At 42.4% G+C, this 23,301-nt stretch overlaps 2 protein-coding genes across 8 annotated transcripts; one reads left to right on the top strand and one right to left on the bottom strand.

Annotated features, from left to right (window-relative positions):
• Positions 1-966: 966 nt before the first annotated feature.
• Positions 967-2,665, bottom strand: LOC133896645 (uncharacterized). Of its 3 annotated transcripts, none has more exons than XM_062337246.1 (2): positions 2,642-2,665; positions 967-1,646 (listed from the first exon to the last, which is right to left on the bottom strand). In XM_062337246.1, the coding sequence occupies exon 2, from the start codon at positions 1,553-1,555 to the stop codon at positions 1,166-1,168; it is 390 nt and encodes a 129-aa protein (XP_062193230.1). In that variant the 5' UTR covers positions 1,556-1,646; positions 2,642-2,665; the 3' UTR covers positions 967-1,165. The 3 variants fall into 3 exon arrangements, with proteins under 3 accessions (XP_062193230.1, XP_062193229.1, XP_062193228.1); XM_062337245.1 differs by lacking the exon at positions 2,642-2,665 and adding an exon at positions 2,120-2,463; XM_062337244.1 differs by lacking the exon at positions 2,642-2,665 and adding an exon at positions 2,162-2,461.
• Positions 2,666-18,435: 15,770 nt separating this feature from the next.
• LOC133897197 (protein EMSY-LIKE 3-like) lies at positions 18,436-23,242 on the top strand. Of its 5 annotated transcripts, XM_062337833.1 has the most exons (10): positions 18,436-18,793; positions 19,610-19,809; positions 19,910-20,019; positions 20,117-20,330; positions 20,405-20,527; positions 20,625-20,693; positions 21,862-22,104; positions 22,192-22,254; positions 22,368-22,431; positions 22,718-23,242. In XM_062337833.1, exons 1-10 carry the CDS (start codon positions 18,757-18,759, stop codon positions 22,786-22,788), a joined length of 1,194 nt encoding a protein of 397 aa, XP_062193817.1. In that variant the 5' UTR covers positions 18,436-18,756; the 3' UTR covers positions 22,789-23,242. The 5 variants fall into 5 exon arrangements, with proteins under 5 accessions (XP_062193817.1, XP_062193820.1, XP_062193816.1 ...); XM_062337832.1 differs by lacking the exon at positions 18,436-18,793 and having other exon boundaries at positions 18,801-19,809; positions 22,721-23,242; XM_062337831.1 differs by lacking the exon at positions 18,436-18,793 and having other exon boundaries at positions 18,803-19,809.
• Positions 23,243-23,301: the final 59 nt, after the last annotated feature.

The raw sequence follows: 23,301 nt of genomic DNA on the forward strand, positions 1-23,301 counted from the left end.
GAGCGAGGGGGAGGAAGTAGCGAGCCACCAAATTTGGCGAGTTGTATAAGGAGCCGGTTGGAGCTCGGTTTTATTCTATTTTTGCTAGAAAATAGGGTAGGGAGTGGGATCGCAAGCCGGATGGTTGGAGATGCTCTGATGACTAGAGGGAGTATAAAACTCATCTCTTCCTTGTACAATAATGCTCTGTGGCATGGGAGTTTAACATAGCAATGCAGTTAAAACTAAGGGTGGACAAAAACATTGCAAACCGAACATAGAAACCAAAACCAAACCGATATAACCGTCTTTGCAGTTTATTCGGTGTTTGGTTTCTAAAATTATTCTGTTCGGTTTTCAACTTCCAGAAACGGAACTAACATAATAAATCGAACTTATCGTGATTATCATTGTTGTTGAACTTCCACCTGCTAAGTGTGAAACTATTTGAGTTAAAGCGTTGGATTTATTGTGAATTTGTGATGTTTCATGACTGTATCTGTATTGCAATGCTTCATGCTTGTGTGTCTTTGTCCTTTTGTATGAAGTACAAGCCAGTTGGTTATAATGAGCTGTTTAAAATTTCTATTTAAAACCATAAACCTGAGTATGGCGGGTAATTGTATTTGGTTCCTATATTTTATCTGGTTGTTCGGTTTCTAATTTTAAAAAACCGAACCAAAATAACCGCACTAATCAAATGCACACCCCTAGCTAAAACACATCTTTGCCATGAAAAGTGTTCAGAGAAACGGTGAAACGTTTGGAATATGTACAATAATCTACATTAACTGCGATTATGACCACCCATGACCATGATAAGCAAGGAAGCATATATTACACATTCTCTCAGAAAACTATACTGCCTGATAGGATACTGATGAGAGAATATTTCACAAGAGGATTAACCGATCAACAAACCACTGCGAAAAATCCATACCAACAAAAGTCTAACTACTACTACCAGTGCATTTTAAGCAATAGAACTGCTTAATGCCAATCGGCAACTTATCATTAGCATTACACAAGTCATAGCATGCTCATGCTAATGGAGGCAAATCACCATGGAAGCATAGATTCCTGGACACTTGATCTATACAACACAGAGTAAGGCAATACAGAAAGAAAGAAAGAAAGAAAGAAAAAAATCAATCAGTTTTGGCTCGCATAGTTCATCCGAACCTCACTACTTGCACTCAACCCCTGCCTCGGCAGCTCGCCGCGGGGTGCTCTTCCGCCGGCTCCCGTGTTGCCGGAACCCGTTCTGCCTCACCGGTTCGTCCTTCTCCTCCATCGCCGGGTCGCAGCCGCGCTTCGGTTGCCTCCTCCTCTTCTTCCCTCCGTTCTCAACCGAGGCGCCCTTGCTCGGCACGATCGGTTTCGCGCCGTCACTGTCCTCCTCTACCTTGGCATCGTCCTCTTCCTCGTCAGTGTCGGCCTTGATGTGCTTCTGTGGCCTTCCCCTCCTCTTGTAGGCTGGGATCACGGCCTCCTCGTCGCCGCTGCCGGCATCGGTGTCCTCGTTCTTCGTAGCTTTGGTCGGTCTTTTAGCATTTCCACCTCTAGGCCTACCCATCCGGGAATGGATAAACTCTCAACCTGCACTCAACCAACAAGGGCCAAGGCAGTCGCAAGCTTGTGCAGGTGCCACTCGGTCAATCACACATCTGCAAATAGCCAAAAGGAAAAAAAAAAAAAAGGACCTTTTTTATGCATGCCAATATATATGTGCGAATTGCAGTAGCTATGACATGCATCTCTACTCTGCCGGGAAGGATAAGAATACATGATTCTAACATCTGAAATATGCAACTAACTTTTACCCCCAAGACCAAGGCAGGCAGGAGCTCTGCTATTCGTTAAAAGGAGAAGAAAAGCTAGAAAGGAAAAAAACAGCGAGGAAGATAAAGGAAGAATCCTCTCTTTCGAAAAAGAAAAGAAACAGGATGAATCTGCAACTAGAATGGTTAATAGAAAGGACATGACAGACCAAGCTACTATTGTTTGCCTATTTGATATGTCCTCAAAAATGAGATTCAGATGTTGGGGAAGGAAGATTGCTACCATAGATCTATTCTTCAAGTGATGGATAATACCAAAACCAGAACCAACTACAAAGGAGACGAGACGGCTACTGTACCATCGAATGCAAAAACCTGAAACAGAGGCAAGAACAAAGAACCTTGTGGTTTGTTCTCCGCGATTAAGAGATTTCTACTTGTAGCACTAGCGCGATATCTTCAAGGCTCGGCGCAAAAACTACCAACCGGGGCAAGAACAAGACAAAGTTCAGAGAAGGAACAAGAGATGCTGCAGGTTGTGATGGATTTTAGATAGCCGGATAGAGCGGTGAGCGTTAGAAGTTTTGCACAAGAGTTCCTGGGCATTGAGAAGAGGAGAAGGCCGAGAGAGAGAGAGAGGATGCTTCACTTGTCCGCCAGAAATATGCTACTCCATAGTCCCCATGAGGCCATGACCCGTACAAACAATGAGGACGGCGAATGTACCACGGCGGCAGGGCCCGGGGGACAGCGTCACAGTAAAAGCAGTTTCGCTCAGTATTAACTGTTACAGATGGGAAAAGAAATTGAGAACTCGTAACATGCGAGTGTGCGACACACTAATGTGAAAATTGAAATGTCCATGCTGGCTCAGTACACACTGCTGATTCCTGTCCGGAGGAAAGGCGAAGAGACGGACGAAATGGAGAAAGAAAGAAGAGTCACAAGCCATCCATGTGATGTTGCAAGAGGATACGTTTTTTGCCATCCATGTGATGTTGCAAGAGGATACGTTTTTTTCTTCCAACGCGAGGTAGGGGTGGCGGAGCAGAATTCGTGCTTCATACCTCTTCATACATGTTGAGCCGATTAAGGATCTGTTTGTTTCAGTTGAAGATTCTGAAAAACAGTTTATAGAAGTTGGATTGTGAAAAACTGAATTATAAAAAGTTGAATTATAAAAAGTTTTTAGATTGTAGATTCTCAAAAAATTTAATGGACAGTTTAGTAAAATAGGCTTTCATAATCTATCAAAAACTGAGAAAAACCAGCTTCTCAAATTCCTACGATCCAACTAGCAGATTTTAAAAAGCTATAACCAAAAGCTGTCTGTTTGTTTCAGCTTCGAATTATAAAAGTTGAAAGCCACAGTTCAAAACTGAAACAAACAGACCCTAACGCTATTGAGTGGAACTATTTATCTTATATGTGAGTAAGACGGTTTATGGCTCTGCTTTTGTAATAATAAATGATTGCGTGCATCAGAGATAGAGGCTAATATAGTTTTATTTGTTTACGTAAAAAAAGTCTCATTACACAGCACCAAATGCGGCATGTACCGTACTGACTGAGGCTATCTTCAACAAATACTTTAAAAATTTATCCCCTATAACACTATTACAGCATCCTCTAACACTATTATAGTACTCTTTTTTTTCTCCAACAACTACCCTATTTCCTACCTTCTACTACTCTTCTCCTCCTTCCAGACCCACAGTCAATCTCTATGAACAGTATTGCGGTTACTACAGTGTTCTACAAATTTGAAGTATCATATTCTCTCAATACTGTAGCAGAACTGTAGCTCTAGGTACAGCATCTGTTGGAGAGAAAATTCGAATGTTTTCTGTCTCCAATAGCTACCCTATTTTCTACCTTCTACTACTCTTTTTCTCTCTCGGAACTCACAATCAACCTCTATAAACAGTGTTACGGTTGCTACAGTATTTTGGCAAATTTAAAATGTTAGATTCTCTTCTCAATACTGTAGTAGCACTGTAGCACCGGGTGCATCACCTGTTGAAGAGAAGATTCAAATGCGACAGTGTTTTGGGGTATTGTAGCAATAGAAATCTCTTCTGTTAGAGATGGCCTGATGACCACAGTTACCTCTGCTCCTGCTCCGGCGCACGAATCAACCAGTTGCCCGGTTGGGCTTGGGCACCGTCGACGGTTTAAGCAAAACCGGGTGCCACGAAACCGGCTTTTCTTTTTGTCTCACAGAAAATGAAGAGATTTTTGCTTGCCTCGTAGATCTGGGGCCATTTGGTTGCTCGGACTGGTTCGGCCGTTGCCTGATCCTGTGTACGAGCTGCTGCAGGTCGTCAATAGTGAGTACGTTTTGATACGGCGTCGCTGTGTAGTGCAGGAGCAGTAAAACTATAGCGCGAGATCACTGTAAGTGTAAGGTTGGTGCCCGTCACCAACACACACACGTCCAGCCTTGTAGCTCTGGGGCCATTTGGTTGCTCCTGCACTGGAACGACTCAAAAAAGAAACGAACTTGTGAAAAAGGAGGCGGCCGTGGTGAGGTGGAGGAGTCGTGGAAGTGGAGCGGGAGGCGCCGCCGTCGTGTCCGGCACAAGAAAAGGCAGCCGCGCGCGCGGCGGCTTCCCCCACACTCTACCTATCCGCCTATCTCCTACCGCATGTTTCATGCTAGTAACTTGCATGCAGCCATGCAGGTAGCCAAAGTTAAAACTGATTTGCACTCAATATTTTACCGGCTTTTCTTCAAGTTCATTTTTTTTTTCGAAAGACCAGAATATTACTGGCTTATGTATTAATAAAAAGAGAAGCAATTACATGAGTTATGAAACTTCTCATCTATTACATATATTAAAGGGATAATAACCGGAGCAATTCTAGGGTCAAATACTGTAGATGCTATTTATGTTGTTCCTATGTATGTGTAAGTATACATATGGATACGTATATGTATCCGTATATGTATCCGTATATATATGTATATACAGGTACATATGTGTACATGTATGTATCCATATATATATATACACGTAGTTTTTTTTCAAAATTCCAAAAAAATAAGGAAAAAAATAGTTATATTGATAAATTGGCTGAAATAATCTAAAATGCATAGTAAAATATCTAAAACTCAAAAAAATATAAAATAAATCTAGTTAGGTTCGTATTACTATCGTCTAAATGTTATATTATATGTATACATGAAAGTAACATTATTTTCTCCATAATTAAATGAATGTATTAAATATTGATAAATACATAAATAAATATTGGGATATCTAAAAATGATAAATCTATTTTTTAATCTTCTTTTATTATGCTCTGTGCAATAAAAAAAACAGGTGTGATGTAAGCACGTCAATCCACCTAAGTAAGAAACTGCACAACCAAGAAAAGCGGCGTTGGTGGTATTAACGAGTGGGGCGGGCAGGCGGGGATGGAGAAGAAAGCAGCGTTGGTGGTGTCTGCCGCTGGTGCACGCCGGCCGACAGCCTCGTGCCAAGGCCTGCAAGCGCGCTCGTGCCCCCCTGCCCTGCCATGCTCGCTCTCTCGGTTTGCCGGTTTCAGACCCACCACGGCGTGCCTGTGGTTGCAAGGCAGGGAGCGAGCGCCGCCGACGGCCGTCCGTGTTAAAACAGTCGAGGGAGGGAGACGCCAGATGCATGCACGCGCAGGGTCATGGCTACAATGATCCGTCGGTCGCCACGCCGGGTTGCAGAGGACGGAAAAGACGGCCTTTATCCAACTCACGGGAAGCAGATTACCAGAAGCGTGCTGGCGTGTTGATGGCTTGCTGCTTTGTTGGTGCCACACCTCTCTCTCTCTCTGACACGGTGGTATGTGACACTGGTGTGCACCATCTTGTATACCGCTGGAAAGCCCATGGATTGGAGGGTATTATTGCGTATGCTGAAAAATGCAGAAGGCCTGTCATTGGGTTGCCGTTGCAGCCTGGAAGAAAGGCCGCGTTCCCGCTTCCGACCCATCGTGCCGCGGGCTCACATCCCATAGCAACAAAGGCGTCCCAGGCGATGCGAACTGCTGTCAGAAACATACACCGCGGCGCGTAGAGCCCTCGCGCTCACGCCGGCAGCGCGGCCACGACGCGGAGCGGCACCTTCTTCCGCGACGTGATCCCGGGCGCATCCTCCGTATCCACCACCTCCGGCGTCCCACCCGTCGCTGCCGGAGGCATCGCCCAGTCGAACCGCCCCACGAGTTTGGCGAGCGCGAGCTCCACCATGGCCGACGCAAACCCCATCCCGATCTTTGAAGGATCCCCACGGATGAATCTAAAAATTAGTACAAGGCAATTGAATGAGAGGTCAATTCAGCTCTGACTAGGTCTATTCAATACCTTAAATGGTTGAAGATTACGATCACCTTCAATCAAGTTGATCACCCAACTACGGTTCCACATCCTAATCAATACCCGATTATGATCCAACAAACTATCCTCAACATCAAAGTTGTCCAAACTTAGGTCGACATGGGTAGTTCACTTAACCTCATCTTCGCTAAGACCCTAGACAAGATGAGAGTTTAGAGGTTAGAGTTTAAGGCGGGAGTCGAGCCTTTCTATAGTATAACCCCTAACTCATCGACCATGTCCCTAGGCTAAATCGAGTTGCCAATTACGTTTGGCACGTCTGACAACTTTCGAATAGAGAAGCTTACCTTCGATGTCGTGGACTTCGAGACAGCGTACAATATGATCCTATGTCGTCTAATGCTAGGCAAGCTCATGGCTGAAGTGTACTATGCATATAAGATACTCAAGATCTCAGGTCACAAAGGGATCATAACTATCAGATGAGACCAAAGCGGCGACCAATGCTGAGCAAGTTTATGACTATGGTGAACTATGCATACCAGTCACTCAAGATCTTGGGTCTAAAAAGAGTCATAACTGTCAGGGAGACCAACGCATGGCGGTAAAATGCGACAAGCAGAGCCTAGACACGGTTGAACACTTCAGTCAAGCGACAACCACTTCTAAAGACATGAATTCCAAGCATTAGAAGCATCAAACCACCGTTGAGATCAAGGACTCCAAGCTTTTAAGTCTTGCTGACACCTCCAAGTCTAACGATGCCGCCAACGATGAGATCAACAATAGCACTAGCGACAAAAAGACTTATGGTGGCGTCAAGGCGATGCCCCTCAACTCGTCTGAACCAACCAAGACAGTTAAGGTTGGGTCTAACCTCGACCCCAAATAGGAATTCGAGCTCATCACTTTTCTCTAGGCAAACCAAGACGTGTTCGCGTGGCAACCGTCCGATATACCTAGAGTCCCTAGGGAAGTGATCGAGCATCAACTAGCTGTTAAACCTAACTCCAAACATGTGGTGTAGAAGTAGTGAAGATTTACGGAGAATAGGAAGCAAGCTATCCAGGAGGAGGTTGACAAACTCCTTAAGGTGGATTTTATTCGAGAAGTTTGTCAACCTACATGACTCGCGAACTCTGCCTGGGGCCAAATGGGATGAGCGGGTGTAGGATCTACAGCTCAAAAAAATAATAAGAGGGGTAAACGGTTGCCAAAGTTAAATTCAAATTATAATCCATCTTAAAACAAAAATCCAATGTATCCTTGTATTTCACTTTAGACATACTATAGACAATTAGACACGTCACGAATAATATTATAGATCCAAATCATGCTTAAATTTTAACAATAAAAAACTAGACAAAGCTACGGAACTAATCCAATAAAAAATCATGTCAATAGGATATATATAGATATAAAGTTATGAACCTCAAAAGATAAACTATGACAGATGATGATGAAAAATAATTAAACATTAATTTCATGATTAAATATAAATTACGAATGGTTAAACACTAATCTAGGTTATCCTCAATAGGAAATAACAATGATGGGAGCGTCTATACAACACTTATGTTTTAGAGGCTCCTACACCCGATTCTTCAGCCATTCTGTTTTGAGATCCGCAACTCATATTATATCAAACTTTGTACTAATAAAAAAATTAGGTGTTATTAGAGGCTCCAACGCACGAATTTTGATTACACCATCATTACTAAAAATTACACCAAAAAGTGACTGTAAATTCTATGCAAAGTAGTTGTAATTTCAATATAATGTAATTGTAACTAAGGTGTAAATAAAATATGAATTGTAACTAAGGCCTTAAAACATATGAATTTTTCTTACCTCATACACGCATTATCCATAAAGCACCAATCTTATACAAATCCTAAGGCACCAAAAATCAAGTGTTAGATGCCATCTAAAACACTCGAGTGAGATTTAGCAATTCCCTAATTTAAAAAATAAATAGTTGAGGATTAAGTCGTATGGAAGAAAGCGAAATGCATTCATTAGGCAGGAGAGTAAATGTGGCGATGGGATCAATACCACACACCATGAGAATTGAAGGCTTTTTACAAAATATTATACAGATCGAACTGATTATATATGGTCTATTCTTTTCTAACGGTTAACAATTATAATAACCAAGACGGGACAGGAGAGCACTGAATTAGATTTCTGTGTTAGGCCATCTCCAGTAGCAACTTTAAAAATTCGTTCTGTATTAGACCATCTCCAGTAGCAACTTTAAAAATTCGTTCTCTATAATACTATTACAACATCCCCTAACATTATTACAGCATCCTCTAACATTATTACAGCATCTTCTATTTTTTTTTCATCTCCAACAGCTACCCTATTTCCTATCTTCTATTATTCTCCTCCTTCTCTCGAACCCACGTATATACTCAGAGAACAGTGATAGAGGCTCCCTTTTCTATCGGCATATTTGCCGTTGCTCAGCCCCCACTCGTATTCCTGTTCATCTGGAAACCGGAGCTGTTGGAGACTGATGTCGCTGCTCCCGATCGGCAAAGGACGAATCTTTTCGTCGGCACAGGGATACGGTAACATTTTCCATCTCCGTTGAAGTCGGCCTTATAGGGTTCGATGAGAATGTCAGGGGTTGTTTGACATAACATCAGCTCTAAGAATTTTTTTACTAAAATATTAGTAGCTCTAAAAATTTATAAAATTAGAGCTAAATATACACTAAAGATATTTAGATGGGTTATCTTGTTTGCATTGTAAACTAAAAATATATATTTAAACTATTTTATATTTACCTACAATTATTAGATCTAAGATAAATCTGAGAAGCAGAGCTCTATCAAACAATATCTTAATTTAATGCTCTAATCCGTGGTACTCTGTCTTTTTCTTAAGACAACCAAATTTAAGTCGTGCGAATGAACACGAAATACATTGATTAGGTAGGAAGGACAAACGCATTGATTAGTATAAGAAAATGCTAAAAGTATGATTTTTTTCTTTAACTTTTAAAGCAACATGAAATTCAACACTTATAATTTTGTTTTACTTTTAAAGGAATCCAACGGTGCGGGACAATTCCACTTACAGTATGTTGTTAGTATCTTCTAGCTTTAAATAACCATGATAATTAAGGTTGGGGTTCCGTGTAGGTGTTTGGTCACTGTTGAGAGCTAATTCATGATAATATTTTTGGGTATATCAGATGATCAACGTGTTTCGTGTGTGTGAACTTAGAACATCATGTTTATTCATATTCAAGCCTCTCACCGGATAACTACCCAACGTCCTGTATATTTTTTATGGGTAATAAGAAATTGTTTGTAGGTATGTTCTCTTCTTCTTACAAGCTCGGTCCTTCTCTATTTATATAGCAAGAGTGGTGTACATATAAATAGACCCCGCCAATAGCGTGATCGGTCTAACCTTGACGATACCAACTACCCCTAGCTATGGTAGGTATGCAGACCCTACACTGGTCGACCGACCTGTTCTGTCCCATCGGCGAGCTCAAAGAGCTCGGTAGTGCTCTGGACTTTCTTGGTGGCCAACTTCTCGACCATCTTTTGGCCCCTGACCCCCCCCCCCCACCAGAAGGCTATGACCACAAAATCACATGTGATCCTTGGAATGGTATTCCGATGTTCGGTGAAATACCAGATGAAGTCTCGCAACGACTCGACTTGTCATTGACTGGCTTGATACAGGTCATCCTTGAAAGTGGCCGAGCATAGGTCTCCTGGAAGTTAGCGATAAACTGGTCGCATAAGTCCTCCCATGAGTGAACCGACCCGTGGGGGAGGTTCATAAGCCAGGACCAAGCTGAATCGATCAATGCGGTTGAGAAATAGTTAGCCATGACTTTCCCGTGGCCTCCCGTAGCCTGCACTATGGTGGTATAGATCTACAGGAACTCTTCGGGATTGATCAAGCCATCATATTTTGAGGCTAGGACTGGCCAGAACTTGTCTGGCTAGCGCTCCACTCAGAGCCAATAGGATAGGGTGTTGCATCTCGTCCCGTAACGGGGTCACTCACTAATGGGCAACGACACGTGCTCGGGGAGAGAGACGGTGGTCTCACAGCCTGGGCAACAGGTTGGAGGAATCTGATGCCTCCCTGCGAAGGGAAGGTTAGTGGTAGGGCTACTTGCCCTTTTTCAGCTCACGCCGAGCATGATTTCCTTGCTCTCGGTCAGCCCTCTGACCCTGGATCACGTCGCGGAGGTCGCCTTGGTGAAGAGAGTCACGCATGTCGGTGGGTTGGCTATCCCAACTTGATGGGGTCTCCAAGCATTTCCTGCCGTGTAGGGAGCACGAGATCTTTCCTGTCGCAAGGCCTGCTGTGAGTCTTGGTGATCGCGACCTCCACCAACCCTTGCGATGGACGCTGTGTTTACGGGCACGGTTTGGTGTCAGGCGGTCTTAACCAGGAGCGTGAGGTTGCGCAGCTAGGGGTGGCTAAAAAGTATTCACATGGTCTGCAGATTCTGTGTGGATGTCATGGCATCATAATCAAGCTGCTGAGCACAGAGAAGCGACATATCACGAGGAGGGGAGCCCCCAGTGTCCACATTGTGTGATGGCCTAGGTGACGACGCTGCCACAAACTGTGCCCTATGCGGGAGTTCCTTTGGACGGTGATGTAGATGCGGGGGTTGTATCGAAGCGCCACCTTGTTCGGTGTCAGGCCGGTTTCCCTCTAGGCACAAGGTCTAGGGCTCATTGACAGTACTCGGAGCATGAGGACTTCCACTGCCCCTTGCTGCATGGTTGCCCATGCAGATTTCACGTTGAGTCTCAGAGCCTTCAAACTCTGATTCGGTGTCTCATGCTTGGAGCACACTGGGCTCATCTAGGTTGTACCTCATGACGAACACCTCGTGGCGACCAGAGTCCTCAGAGTGGCTCAACGATTGCCGTGTATCTGGCCATAGGTAGCCCAGTCAAGTTATCAGCACTTACCAAAACGTGAAAACACGCCTCCTACCTGACGCTCCAACTGTCGAGAGCTAATCTTTGATAATACTTCCGGGGTATACTGGGTGATGGGTGTGTGATTGACATATTCGATGTGTGTGTGTATGAACTAAAGAACACTAGGGTTATCCAAATTCACACCTCTCACGGGATAACAACACTATGTCATATGTATTGTTTTATTGATAGTATGATACTATTTGCAGTGTGTTCCCTCCTTCTTACACGTCCGGTCCTCCTCTATTTATATAGCTGGAGTGGTGTACATACAAACAGACCACGCCAACAGCGTGACCGGTCTAATCTTGATGAAACCAACTACCCCTAACTAGGGTAGGTATGCAGATCCTACACTGGTCAATCGGTTTGCCCTGTACTATCGCTCACGCGCGCATGCCTGCCTCCTATGCTATCCCATTGACCGTGTGGTGCCAAGCCTGTCTATCCATTGGGATGGGACACTGCCCATCTGTGTCGACCAATAATTTGTTCGCTGGAGGGGGTGTCTGGGGAAGAAAAATACTTGAGTAGATGACATTTAATGCGACTTGATAGTTTAAGATGAAATATCTACTCTACTACGAGTGAGACTGGTCGCAGGGCTTACCTCCGCGACCAGGGGGCTGGTCGTGCAATTAGGACACGGTCTTTGAAAAAATATCTACCGCCAATTGTCACTCCCTTGTACGGACACCCTCTGACAGGGGACCCCCTTATTCAATACACCGATAGTCACTCTCAGTGTTAATTTTTAGACATCAATTAGGTGTCCACCTAAGCAAAAAAGATGATGTAGCAAGTAATTTAAAGATAAAAGAGAATGCGTTTGTTTTTATGGAAGAAACTAACTCTTTGAGCAATTTTAGGTGATTGTGAGACAATAAATTGCTTTGAGAGACCTTAAGAAACTAGCAAGATACATGCATCCATTGTAAGTTTGTTTCTTAACATCAATTTCTTACTCTCTCTTTTCTTAGACATCATTTAAGAAACAAAGCATTGGGTGTGGCCTTAGTTGGGTGCTTTAGTCCCGATTTGGAATGCGATAATTGAAAAATACAACAATACAGAAAACACACATGGATTCGTATGGACACAAGTATCTCATCCGGTCATAAATATATATCATTTTGAAAAATGTTTGGTTAAACTTTAACTAACAATAGCTTTCAAAATATTTAGTTTGGAAATCTTCAAATTCTATATGTAGATTTATCTTGAAAAATAATTTCATAACATCACAAATTCAATGAATTTTATAAATATATTATAATAAAAAAATAGTGGTTAAAGTTATGCATCGGAGATCATGACTTATCTAAAATGCCATGTATTTATGACCGGGGGAATATAAGACATAGGATTGCAAAAACACATGAGGGTTTCAGGATGAATTCTAGTAGAGAATGACACAAAAGAATATAGTCAAGGGTTAATTAGATATGTGCAATTACTATTTTTTTGATATTGAAACATAACACTGCAAAGGTCGAAATTAGAAACATGATATTATTATTCGGTGTCTAACTGAAACATATCATTTTGTACAAATTTGGACAACAATGCCCTCATCTTCTCATGCAAGCCATCCATTTCCTCATTACCTTCCCCATCTGCCATGACCGCCACCAGTCGAGTCCTCCTCCGGTGACCCTTCACTTTCTCTGGAGGACCATAACAACCCAAATCCAAGTGGATCAGGATCGGAGAGGTCCAAATTCGAGTGGCATGACTGACGGTCGAGGCAGAGGCGGACGTGAGTGGCGTCTGTGTCGTTGGCGTTTTGGATGAGCTCATGCAATGCAATGGTGCCCTTTGGGTAGTTGGCGAGCACCTCGCGGATGTGCCGAGTTAGGTCCACACGTTTCCCTAAGTCCTTAAGGAGCATCCCATCCTCACTGCCGCCCGGATCCATGGTGGTGATGCGTCGATCGAAGCTATCGGGCCATTCAAGAAGTTAGGCCCTAGCACGACGGTTGGCGGTGTCGGGATCTCAGCGGCCACAAACCCATGGTAGCATGCCTCATTGGGTCACTTGAGCGCGCGCCCAACGAGCTCTTGTGCGTACTGGTGCACATAACAGCAGAATGGGCATGCCGTCTAGAACTTCGTAGGCTCGGCAGCGGAAGCAGGCTGGGAGCAGGGGGACCACCGATTGTGGCAGTGGCGGCGAAAGGCGGGGGGGGGGGGGAGGAGGCGATGGGATGCGTCGGAGAGGAGGGAGAAGGCATTGTGGACGAGGCAGAGCGACATCTTGGCACTAGGTTGCGGAGAGCGAGGAGGAGCGCGATGTGGACGGCGGTGACGACGAGTCAACCTGCGCGACTAGCTTCGTGGTGCTACTACAGGATTCCTCGGCTTCCCGCGGCCTAGCGGAGAGAGTTGAGGTCGGCGGAGGGTGTCGAAGACGAGGACGACGGCGGCCAGGAGAGGGGAGACCACACCTGACGAAGAGGCGGCAGGGGTGTTGGAGAGGAGCAGCAAGGAGATGGGGATAGGGAGCCAGATGTGGCCTTCGCTGGTGACCTCAAGGGACTGATGGATGGATTGATTCGGTTAGGAGGAAGAAAAGGTAAGGGAGAGATGGTATGTTGAAGATAAGGACATTTATGTTCAATACGTGTAAAATACATGTAAAATATGTATATCAATGGTATGTTTCAGACTGGCCCGATTTCGACCGGTCAATAGGTTGAAGAGAAATTGTAATCGTGCTGGCCCGATTTTAACCTTTGTAATGGTATTTTTTGAAACTAACAAAATTGTAATAGCATGGACCTAATTAACCTTATGATCAATGCGTTGGACAACACTTCACATTCCTCCAAACTTCTTGAAGCAATGCAACGAGTCATTATATGGGAATTTCATAGGATGTTCAAAAGGCTTCTCGAAGCATTGCAAGGAGTCATTATATTGCAATTTCATAGGATAATCGAAAGGCTTATTCTTTTGTTCTAGGTGGCTTCATAGATCTTCCGCTGAATTGTTATTTAAAAAAGAACAAAAAGGTAATTTGTCAGTGTTAAGTCTTCCTTTCGAACTGATTGGTTGTTCTCTTCTAAGGTTCTAACTGTCAACAACCATAATAATATTTTCCGGTTTAATTTATCAGTGTCAAATCTGCCGTCCCCGGCCTACAACAGCGCGCCACGTGCATGGGTTATCTTTTTGAGTGCACCCAACGAGCGACCGTTGTATAGTAATTCGGCTTGCTAGTTCCATGTTGCCTTTTTAAAGTCCATCGATCAGCTTTAGGCTGTGGCCCATCATATCGATCGCATGAAAGCCCATGGATTGGAGTGCATCTTCGATAAGGCCTATCTAGTAATCCATAAGGCCCAGGGAAGGCCAGCCCTGGGAGAATTTTATTTATTTGTATATTTTTTATTTTTAAAATTAGCAGAAATATAATATTCTCTTTTATTGAGTGGGTGAGATATAAATATCGCCAACCAAACGAGCGATATGTTTAAAACGAGCTCTCCTATTGAGCGATTTATTTTCTTACCCAATCAAAGAGCGAGAAGAGGGCACATGCCATCACGGTCAAAAACTTTTCTCCCATGCCAGGAGATAAGTTGAAAAAAATCTCTTGTCCAGTGAGCGACAATGGTCAACTGCGACACTCGCGCTACTGGTAGGGTCCTCCATAACTATGGAAGGGGAGATTAATTTTTGGCTCATACTCCATAGGGACGGCAATTATCTCCCTTCTCACTGGGCGAGAAGTGCCCTCCCTGCACATGCTAGTGTCAGATATGTCGTCCGTTCGAGCGATATAAGTACGTATGTTCATTCAACAGGTGAGAAGAATATTTTTTGTAAATTTTGAAAATGATAGTACATTTCTACTAAATTCAAAAAATATAAAAAACGCGCTGCGACACAGCCGTAGCTACCGCAGCCAGCGTCTGTGACGCACGAGCGCCAAGTGGCTAGCCAGCTGACCTGCACGTGCCACAAGTGTTACCGGCCACGGATGCCATGTCCCCTCCTCATTTCATTTCCGGTAAAAATCTAAAAATGGACAACATATGATATCATATTTATTAAAATAAATAATATGATAACACATACGATATCGTATTTGTTAAAATAAATAATATAATAACGTATTTGGAAATTTGACATGTGTATTCGACACCTCACGTAACGAAAACCTGATTTCGGCACGCAAGGTGAAAAAAATCATGGGTCCGGCAATTTTTTACACCCGAGGTGCCGAATACGGCACTGTGTAACGTATTCGGTGCACTATGTAACATATTTGGTTCCTCAAGTGTCGAAAATAGTATGTATTCATCACCTTAGATGTTGAATACGGTGAACAGGTGCCGAATACAACCGCCCAATTTTGTACCGCTCACGAAGAAATAAGCTAGAACCTGGTTGTACATGATTGTTTATATTTTTATTTAATTCTCGATTTTATTTAGAGTACAAAAGTAGTTCAAAAATTCTAAATATTTTTATGAGCTAACTAGAGCTTACTAGCAACCTGTTTTAATTAGTTTTATAAAAAGCCGGAGCCAATGTTTAAATAAAATTATCCAAATAAGCCTACCTTTATAAATTCTAGCAATTTTTAATGCCTCAAATAAATTCTCAAAACTCTAGAAAAAATCACTAATATTCTTCTCATGTGATGTACTAATTTATAAAAATATGTACAATACTAGGTTATTTGGTGAAAAAATAAGTTCTTTTGTAATGCTCCATTTATATACAATTTTTCTCATTTCATGTGGAATTATCTTTTAAACTCCATTTGAATAACAAAATTTAAACATTCATTTTGATGCATAGAACCAAAAAATCAACAATTCACTAATATCTCTCATTTGATGCGTGATAGGTTGACAACTGCTACTAAGATGGTAAAGTCACACACTTAAGAAGTATATAGCCCAGGAATTACAATATATTTATATTTACATTCGTCTTTTCAAAGCAGACAGTGATACGATAAGTTTTAATATTTAGCAATTAAATATGGCAACTGATATATCTAAAATTTAAACAAACAAATAAGAAGCTTGCAGATAGGGATGTCATCTCTCAAAGCAGGAAGAGAGAATCAAGGAAGAAATAAAATATAAAGAACAGTAAGAATATGCTTAATATTAATCTGAGAGGTTGTTCGATATTTTTAGCTTGGTGCCAGCAACATATTAAAGGGAGCATATTTGAATTAATCTGAAAACCAAGGTTTTCTGCATGTTTAGATTTTTTATTTAAAATGAATTAAAAAGAGAATATCACATGAAATAAAAAAAAACATATAAATACAGCATTACAAATGCTTAATATTAATCTGAGAACTAAAATTTTGTGCATGTTTGAATTTTTTAATTCAAATTGAATTAAAAAGAGAATACCACATGAAATGATAAAATTGCATACAAATGAAGCGTTACAAAGGAACTCATTTTTTTACCAAATAACTTAGAATTGAAAATATTTTTATAAATACGTACATCACGTGAGAAAAATATTAGTAAATTTTTCTAGATTTTTAGGAATTTATTTGAGGCATTAAAAATTACTAGAATTTATAAAAGTATGCTTATTTAGAGTATTTTAATTAAATATTGGATTGAGTTTTTTGTATAAAAAAAATTAAAACGGGTTCGTAGTGAACTCTAGTTTGCTCATACAAATATTTAGAATTTTTAGATTACTGTTTTAATCTAAATAAAATTAAAAGTTAAATAAAAAACATAAACAAACACGTACAACTAGGTTCTAGCTTCTTTCTTTGTGAAAGATACGACTATATTAGACACCTATGGTGCTAAATATGATATTATTCACCGTATTCGATATCTACAGTCTATTTTTAGTATCTAAGTTGCTAAAAATATTGCACAGTGTCGTATTCCGCAACTCAAGTGACAAAAACTGTCGAGCCCATAGTTTTTCAGTGTCTTACCTGCCGAAATCGGATTTTTAGTACGTGAGGTACCGAATACACATGCTAAATTTATAAATACATTAATATATTATATATTTTAATAAATATGGTATCATATATTGTTTATTTTTGAATTTAGACCATTTTTTTCCTTAACGACGCAGCATTCATGAAGCAAGAAGCATCGCCGGTATTGCTTGTAAAGGTGCTAATGGTTTGGATTGGGATGGATTAAATGGTTTGGATTCTAATCTGGGTTAGTCATGGATGGGGTGCAAACGGTTTGTTGATGATAATGGGCTGGGGTGGTTTACGTTGAGGAAAAAAACGGGCTGGTTTGGTTTGGTGTGGGTTAATGTTTTTTTGTTGTAACGGTTTGAACTCGCGGTCTGATGTAGTCGCTAGTTCGCTACGAAAATTATTTTGAAGACCGGTTCCTAAAGCAGTTTTGAAATGTGTCGTTGTGAGTAAGCTTGTGCCTCGGCTGGAGATAGATAACGTGGCCGCGACCATCGTCACACCAAAGCCACCAAGACTTCTGACCTCTTCGGCGTCACATGGGTCATCACATCCACTACCTCCTCCTCCTCCTCGGTCATAGTTTGCGCGGGTAGGTATGCCATGATGTCGGCTTGACATCGCGAGAAGTCCTGCTATCTGGGCGGGCCATGAGCAGCAGGATGCACCTGGTCCTACGGAGGCAACAAGTAGGTCCCCTCCCATATCAGGTGGCGTCGTGACATCGCCAACGCATTGCGAGGGGAGGCCAAGGTGCGCAAGGCACATGCAAAGGGCGTGCATCATGAGACCCTCTTGCTTGGAGTCGTGCACGAACATGCGCCTGGTCCCTCGTGGTCACGGCTGCAAGATATGAGACAAGGACAAAGCTTGATCTCGCAACGATCGACCCACACGCTCGCAGATCTAGTGACACTGACACTATTTCTGAAGTGAAAACAATTTCTAGCATAACAGAGCAACACAAGAGGGAGGGAGATCTCTCGAGCGACAACGAAAGAAAGGGTGGAGAGGTGCGGCATGGGGGAGTGAGGCTGCTGGCGAGACCGCCATATACAACGTGTTTAGATAAGATTGGTTCGGTGTGTTTTTGAACTGATTTTTAGCCCATTAGTAGGCTTAATTGCTCGGTGCCGAGAAATTGTCTTGAAAAAAAAAAACCCTCAAGTCAAAGTCTTCGTACTTTGAAATCAAGCCTCTCCAGCGTTGCTTTGTTGAGTTCGAATTCTACTATTTGAGATCGAGTTCGAATTTTGCCGCGGCTGCTCGCCCACTTTTTAATCGTTATTCCTTATACTCTTGTCAAAATTATTTTAGGAAACCAGCATGAACCAAAATATGATTCCCATTTTTATTCCCTTGCGCGCGTGACTTGAATTCGTCCGCGATGACATCACACGGGTATAAAAGCGCACAACCACCTCGTAGTCCGGCGGACGCACACAATATTCAGAGAGCCCCCCTGAAAACTTGTCGCGGGAAGGAGTGGAAGCACTACCGCAGAAAAATAGTACTCTTCAGGGGGCTAATAGAAAAACACCTCTTAATTTTCCCGACCGCCTTGAACCCTAGCCTCTCCGCCCCCCTCCCCCCCCCCCCCCCCCCCGCGTTCCCCAACCCTCGTCCGACCGAGCTCCGCGCCCGATTCGGCCTCGGAGCGCCCCGCAAGTAGCCGGATTGGAGCGCACGAGGGCCGGCGCGTCGAGATCCGGCGGAAGCGCGGCGGATTTCCTGCGGTTCCTCCGTCTCGCCGTTCTTGGCGTGGTTATGAATCCGGCCGGCTACGACCCCTACGATAGCAGCGGTGAGTTTTCCCCGAATCGGCGGGCTTGTTGTCCCCGCGAGTTTTCTCGTGGCGGGGAATCCCCGTTCTGTTGGGTCGCTTAGGAATGTTAGCTTGGTTGTGTGCTGCCCAGTTTCGATGATGAGGTGGGAATAGATGCGTCGACGCTGTTACAAGAACTGTATGAAATTTCCACGAATTTGTAATCAAGGAGAAAAATGAAAAGGGCAGTCATTTTTGTAGTTTTAAAGAGCGTTGTTATGAACTATGGCATTGTAATCCTGGAAGAAACTCTCGAGGGGATATTGGTATTTGTTGCTACTTAGTAAGGTAAATGTCCTGCAAAATATGTGAGTTTCTTTCTTATAAAGACAGGACAATAGATAACTTGCTGAAATTTATTTTAAGGGAATTAGCCAGGGGCTTCTTCATAGCCTGATAGGGATTCCACAGAGGTTGCTTGAAAAATAAAAGGGGATTTCAGATATGTACTATTGGCTACAGAAAATCCATATCAATTCTGTAGGTTCTTTAGCTTGATAATTTATTGCATCAAAAAGGATTTCAAGCTTTATAGCTATCGTTATCCCAACTTTGGGTTGATGGTTTCATGTCACCCGCCTTTCCTGGCTTGTTGTAGGCTTCCTGCACATGATGCCATGCAAATTCTAGTTCTAAGAATAGTTGGTATAGCTGGCATTGGATTATGTGACCTTAAGATATTTACAGCAGATTTTGTGACCTTCTGCTATATATCATGATGTGATAAGTTGATGGCTTGCTGTCAAGTTGTGCGTTTCATTTACTACAGTACTGGTTCCTCTCCCTTGGTTGCAGGGACTGATGACGATCTTCCCCTGGCACAAAATAGAGGACTAAGAGGACGATCATTCAGTGGGAATGGCCGAGCATCTGTTGTGCCATTCCCTTTCATGAGGACACATAATGATTTAGAGAGTGAAATACATCGGGTTGAGCAAGATGCATATACTGGTGTTCTTAGAGCATTCAAAGTGCAATCTGATGCAATATCCTGGGTATTAGTAACAAAATGAATTTCGTTCCTGCAGTTTTAGTTATGATATCTTGGCCCGTCGTTTGTGCTGAGAAAAAAAAAACAAATATGCTTCTGTGCAGGAAAAAGAAAGTTTGATTACTGAACTCAGGAAAGAACTGAGGGTTTCTGATGAGGAGCACAGGGAACTATTGAACAAGGTTGATGAAGATGGGACCATCCGTCGAATGAGGTATTTCCAAAAACCATTCTGATAAAAACGTTTGCACATGTTTCATCATCACGAGGTAATCCTTTGTTAATTGCTTGCAACAAAATACTCTCTGCAGGGAGTTGAGACAGGGAGGTGGAACCCAGAGTGGTCTGCATCGTGGCAGTAGGGCTCTATATGATGCAGAACCTGGGTCCACTGCCAAGAGGCAAAGAACATCTCATTCAATTCCTTCACAATCTGCAGGTCTCCAATCCCCTGTCATGCCTTCCCACTCAGTTCAATCTGCAAAATGGGGCCCCTTGTCAGCAAAAGGCAAGAAGGCAAAGACGGTAGGTTAGAATATTACGCATATTGTTTCTTGCTTCCTGAGAACAATATTATGATTGTTTCTTGACTTGTACAGCCCATGCCATTGGCACTACCATCTGTGGATCCAAGTTCATTAATAAACCGCAAAATTTATACAAGGTGGCCAGAAGACAACAACTTCTATGCGGCCACCATAACCAATTATGATCCCGCAACGGTGGGTTTAAAACTTCACTACTATTTGCTCCTTGATGCGGATATGTATCCGTGTCAAGTAACCTCACCTACTCTCCTGATCTCCCGATCCCTTTTAGGGTGAACATGCTCTCGTCTATGACATGGGCACACAATCTGAGACTTGGGAGTTGGTCAGGCTTTGTGATGTAAGCGCTATTTGCCTGTAATGCTTGTATTGTTTTCTGTTATCTCTTTTCTTACTCTTTTCCTCCATATTTGGTTGTGTGCTCTGCATTGTATACCATTTAAGTATTCCTTTTATGGTTATGTTTTCAATCCATAGCTCAGATATTTCCTTCTTTGCCCTTGGTTAAGAATAATTCAATTTTCTTATATTGTTACCTGTGCTAGCCTCTGTTGATTGACACCAACCAGTCACTGTCTGTTCATGTACCCCAATTACTAAAATGTAAAGAGTAAAGGGTTTGTCATTGCTGCAGTTGTCTTGCCACAATTATGCTTATAGTTGTACCAACTATATGCCATTGAATAAGGACTGGTTCTAAGATTCGCCATCGAATAACTTTGGTTTACTTCTATGCCATTGAATAGCAAGTTTTTTTTCCTCGTATGACATCCCCACCTTAGCTGCCATTAATGTTTCAAAAATTCCGAGACTGCCTTTAACTACATGTACAACCAAGAAGGAGAAATCGATTTGAGCCACACGACTTCCGTTCACTTCGTTCCCACAGAACTTGTCGCCATGGCCTCCCGAGCCCGTGAACCCTAGATCGATAGATAGTCCATCCATGGGCACTAGAAGAAAAAAACACTAGTTGTCCGATTCGTGTGATGTTATTTCGTTGTTATTTTGCGAAGTGCACATGTAATGTTATTTTGTGAAGGTGCATATGGAAACTCCTGAATGTGACTGCGTTGTTGTCTTTTGATACAAATCATTGAGTCTAATCCTATTTGATGCTAAAATGGCTGCAGCGGATGGCATAAGTGAAAAGGGCATAATGGTCTTTTTACCTCGTCTAACGGAGCAAAACAGCTAGTCTAATGGCGGGGGTGGCATATAAGGAAGAAAACTTGCTATTCAATGTCATAGAAATAAACCAGAGTTATTCGATGACGAGTCTTAGAACCGGTCCTTATTCGATGGCATAGAGTAGAATTTCTCAAATATTAATACCTTTACTAATCTATGGGGGCTGAAATTTACTGCTAAGAGCATCTAGAGTATGGAAGTTTGTTGAATTAATATGTTTGATCTGTAGGAGAAATATTTTTTTCTTGTTGAAGCCTGGCTGATTGCCGCCTTTTGGTTAATTGTTTAGTGAAGATTGATAAACAGTCCTTTGACAGATGGCACCTGAAGATATAAGATGGGATTTTGAGGGTCATGGCATTTCAAATCGAGATGGCTGGGCTCCTTCTGGTCCTTCGTTGAAGAGGCACCCGAGCAACAATGGTGCCATGGCAGGTGCAAGCAGGAGAGGCAGGTTATCAACAATTGCGCCTATAAAGGATTATGCTCCACCTCAAAACGGCATCAATAGGAATATCAATCACATTGACATACCCAACACTGAAAGTGTTGTGATAGAGGTAACTACTAAATTTCAATAAAGAAGTCAGACATCAAAAGGTAGTCGGATATAATTATTTCCTCACAGTTGTATGTTCCCAACACAGGTGGAGAGGGTATTGTCCAATCCAAATATGCGTGAAATTGAAAAGGCAAGGAAACTGCTGAAAGTGAGTTAGCTCTTATGTTCCTATGCCATGCTGTTCCCTTTAGAAAATAATGTTTTGTGAAACAAAAGCATCCTTTATTTGAGAATTATGAGGCTAAATGATTGTCCTTGTAGGATCAGGAGCAGTCATTACTTGATGCAATTGCCAGACTTGACGAAGCGTCGGATAGTGAAAGTGGTAAGTTACTGGCTGTTTCTACGGTTCTACCTATGGAGTGCACTGTAAAAGTAGTAGTATGATTGTAGGGCAAGTAATATTATATCCATGATGGCCGTTTCAGCATTGATACCACATCTCAATCAATATAAACCAGGAAAGTTGGATGATATTTTTGTGAGAAATTTTGGTTTTAACTAGAATAGTGGTTGTTACTTGTGAACATCTGAAATATATATTCCTCGGCTGATGCATCAAACATGGTCCATTACTACACATATTTCAGTAACCACCTTTTGTATAACAGAAGATATGGCAACGGAAGGCCGAATGGGTTCTGCTGGTGACCACATGGGTGGGAATGGCATTGCTTGTTAGTAGTTACTGGCAAGTTGTTGGAATTGGAAGAGTAACATGACTTTGTGGACCACCTGCCTGGATCACTGAAGCAAGAAACCGTGTGATGGGGAAACTGACATGCCAAAAAGGGTGTGCTGAGAACAGTTGGTCCCTGAAGTGGGGTTCTTTTGCTACTCAGAATTGAGCACACGAGGCGCAGGGATATGCAAATGAAAAGGAACTGTCGAGGCACCATTCCTTCAGGTGATTATGGCGGTGGTATTTCCTCTGTAATAGACTAGAAGCAACTCTAATCTTCTAGAAATGATTGTTAACATGAATCACCTGAAGATTCCTGAATTCAGTACAGACTGACGTCTAACCCTAGTGTAATATCCATTACTTACTTGAAGATTCCCGAATTCAGTACAGACTGACGTCTAACCCTAGTGTAATATCCATTACTGTCTCAATTCATCTTGAATTTTGCTGTGATTGTGCTCCGTAGCGAACAGCCAAAGTTGGCCGTTCTGTACTCTAATGTTAAAAAGG

The sequence above is a fragment of the Phragmites australis genome, chromosome 17 (assembly GCF_958298935.1).
Source record: "Phragmites australis chromosome 17, lpPhrAust1.1, whole genome shotgun sequence".
Classification (NCBI taxonomy): Eukaryota; Viridiplantae; Streptophyta; class Magnoliopsida; order Poales; family Poaceae; genus Phragmites; species Phragmites australis.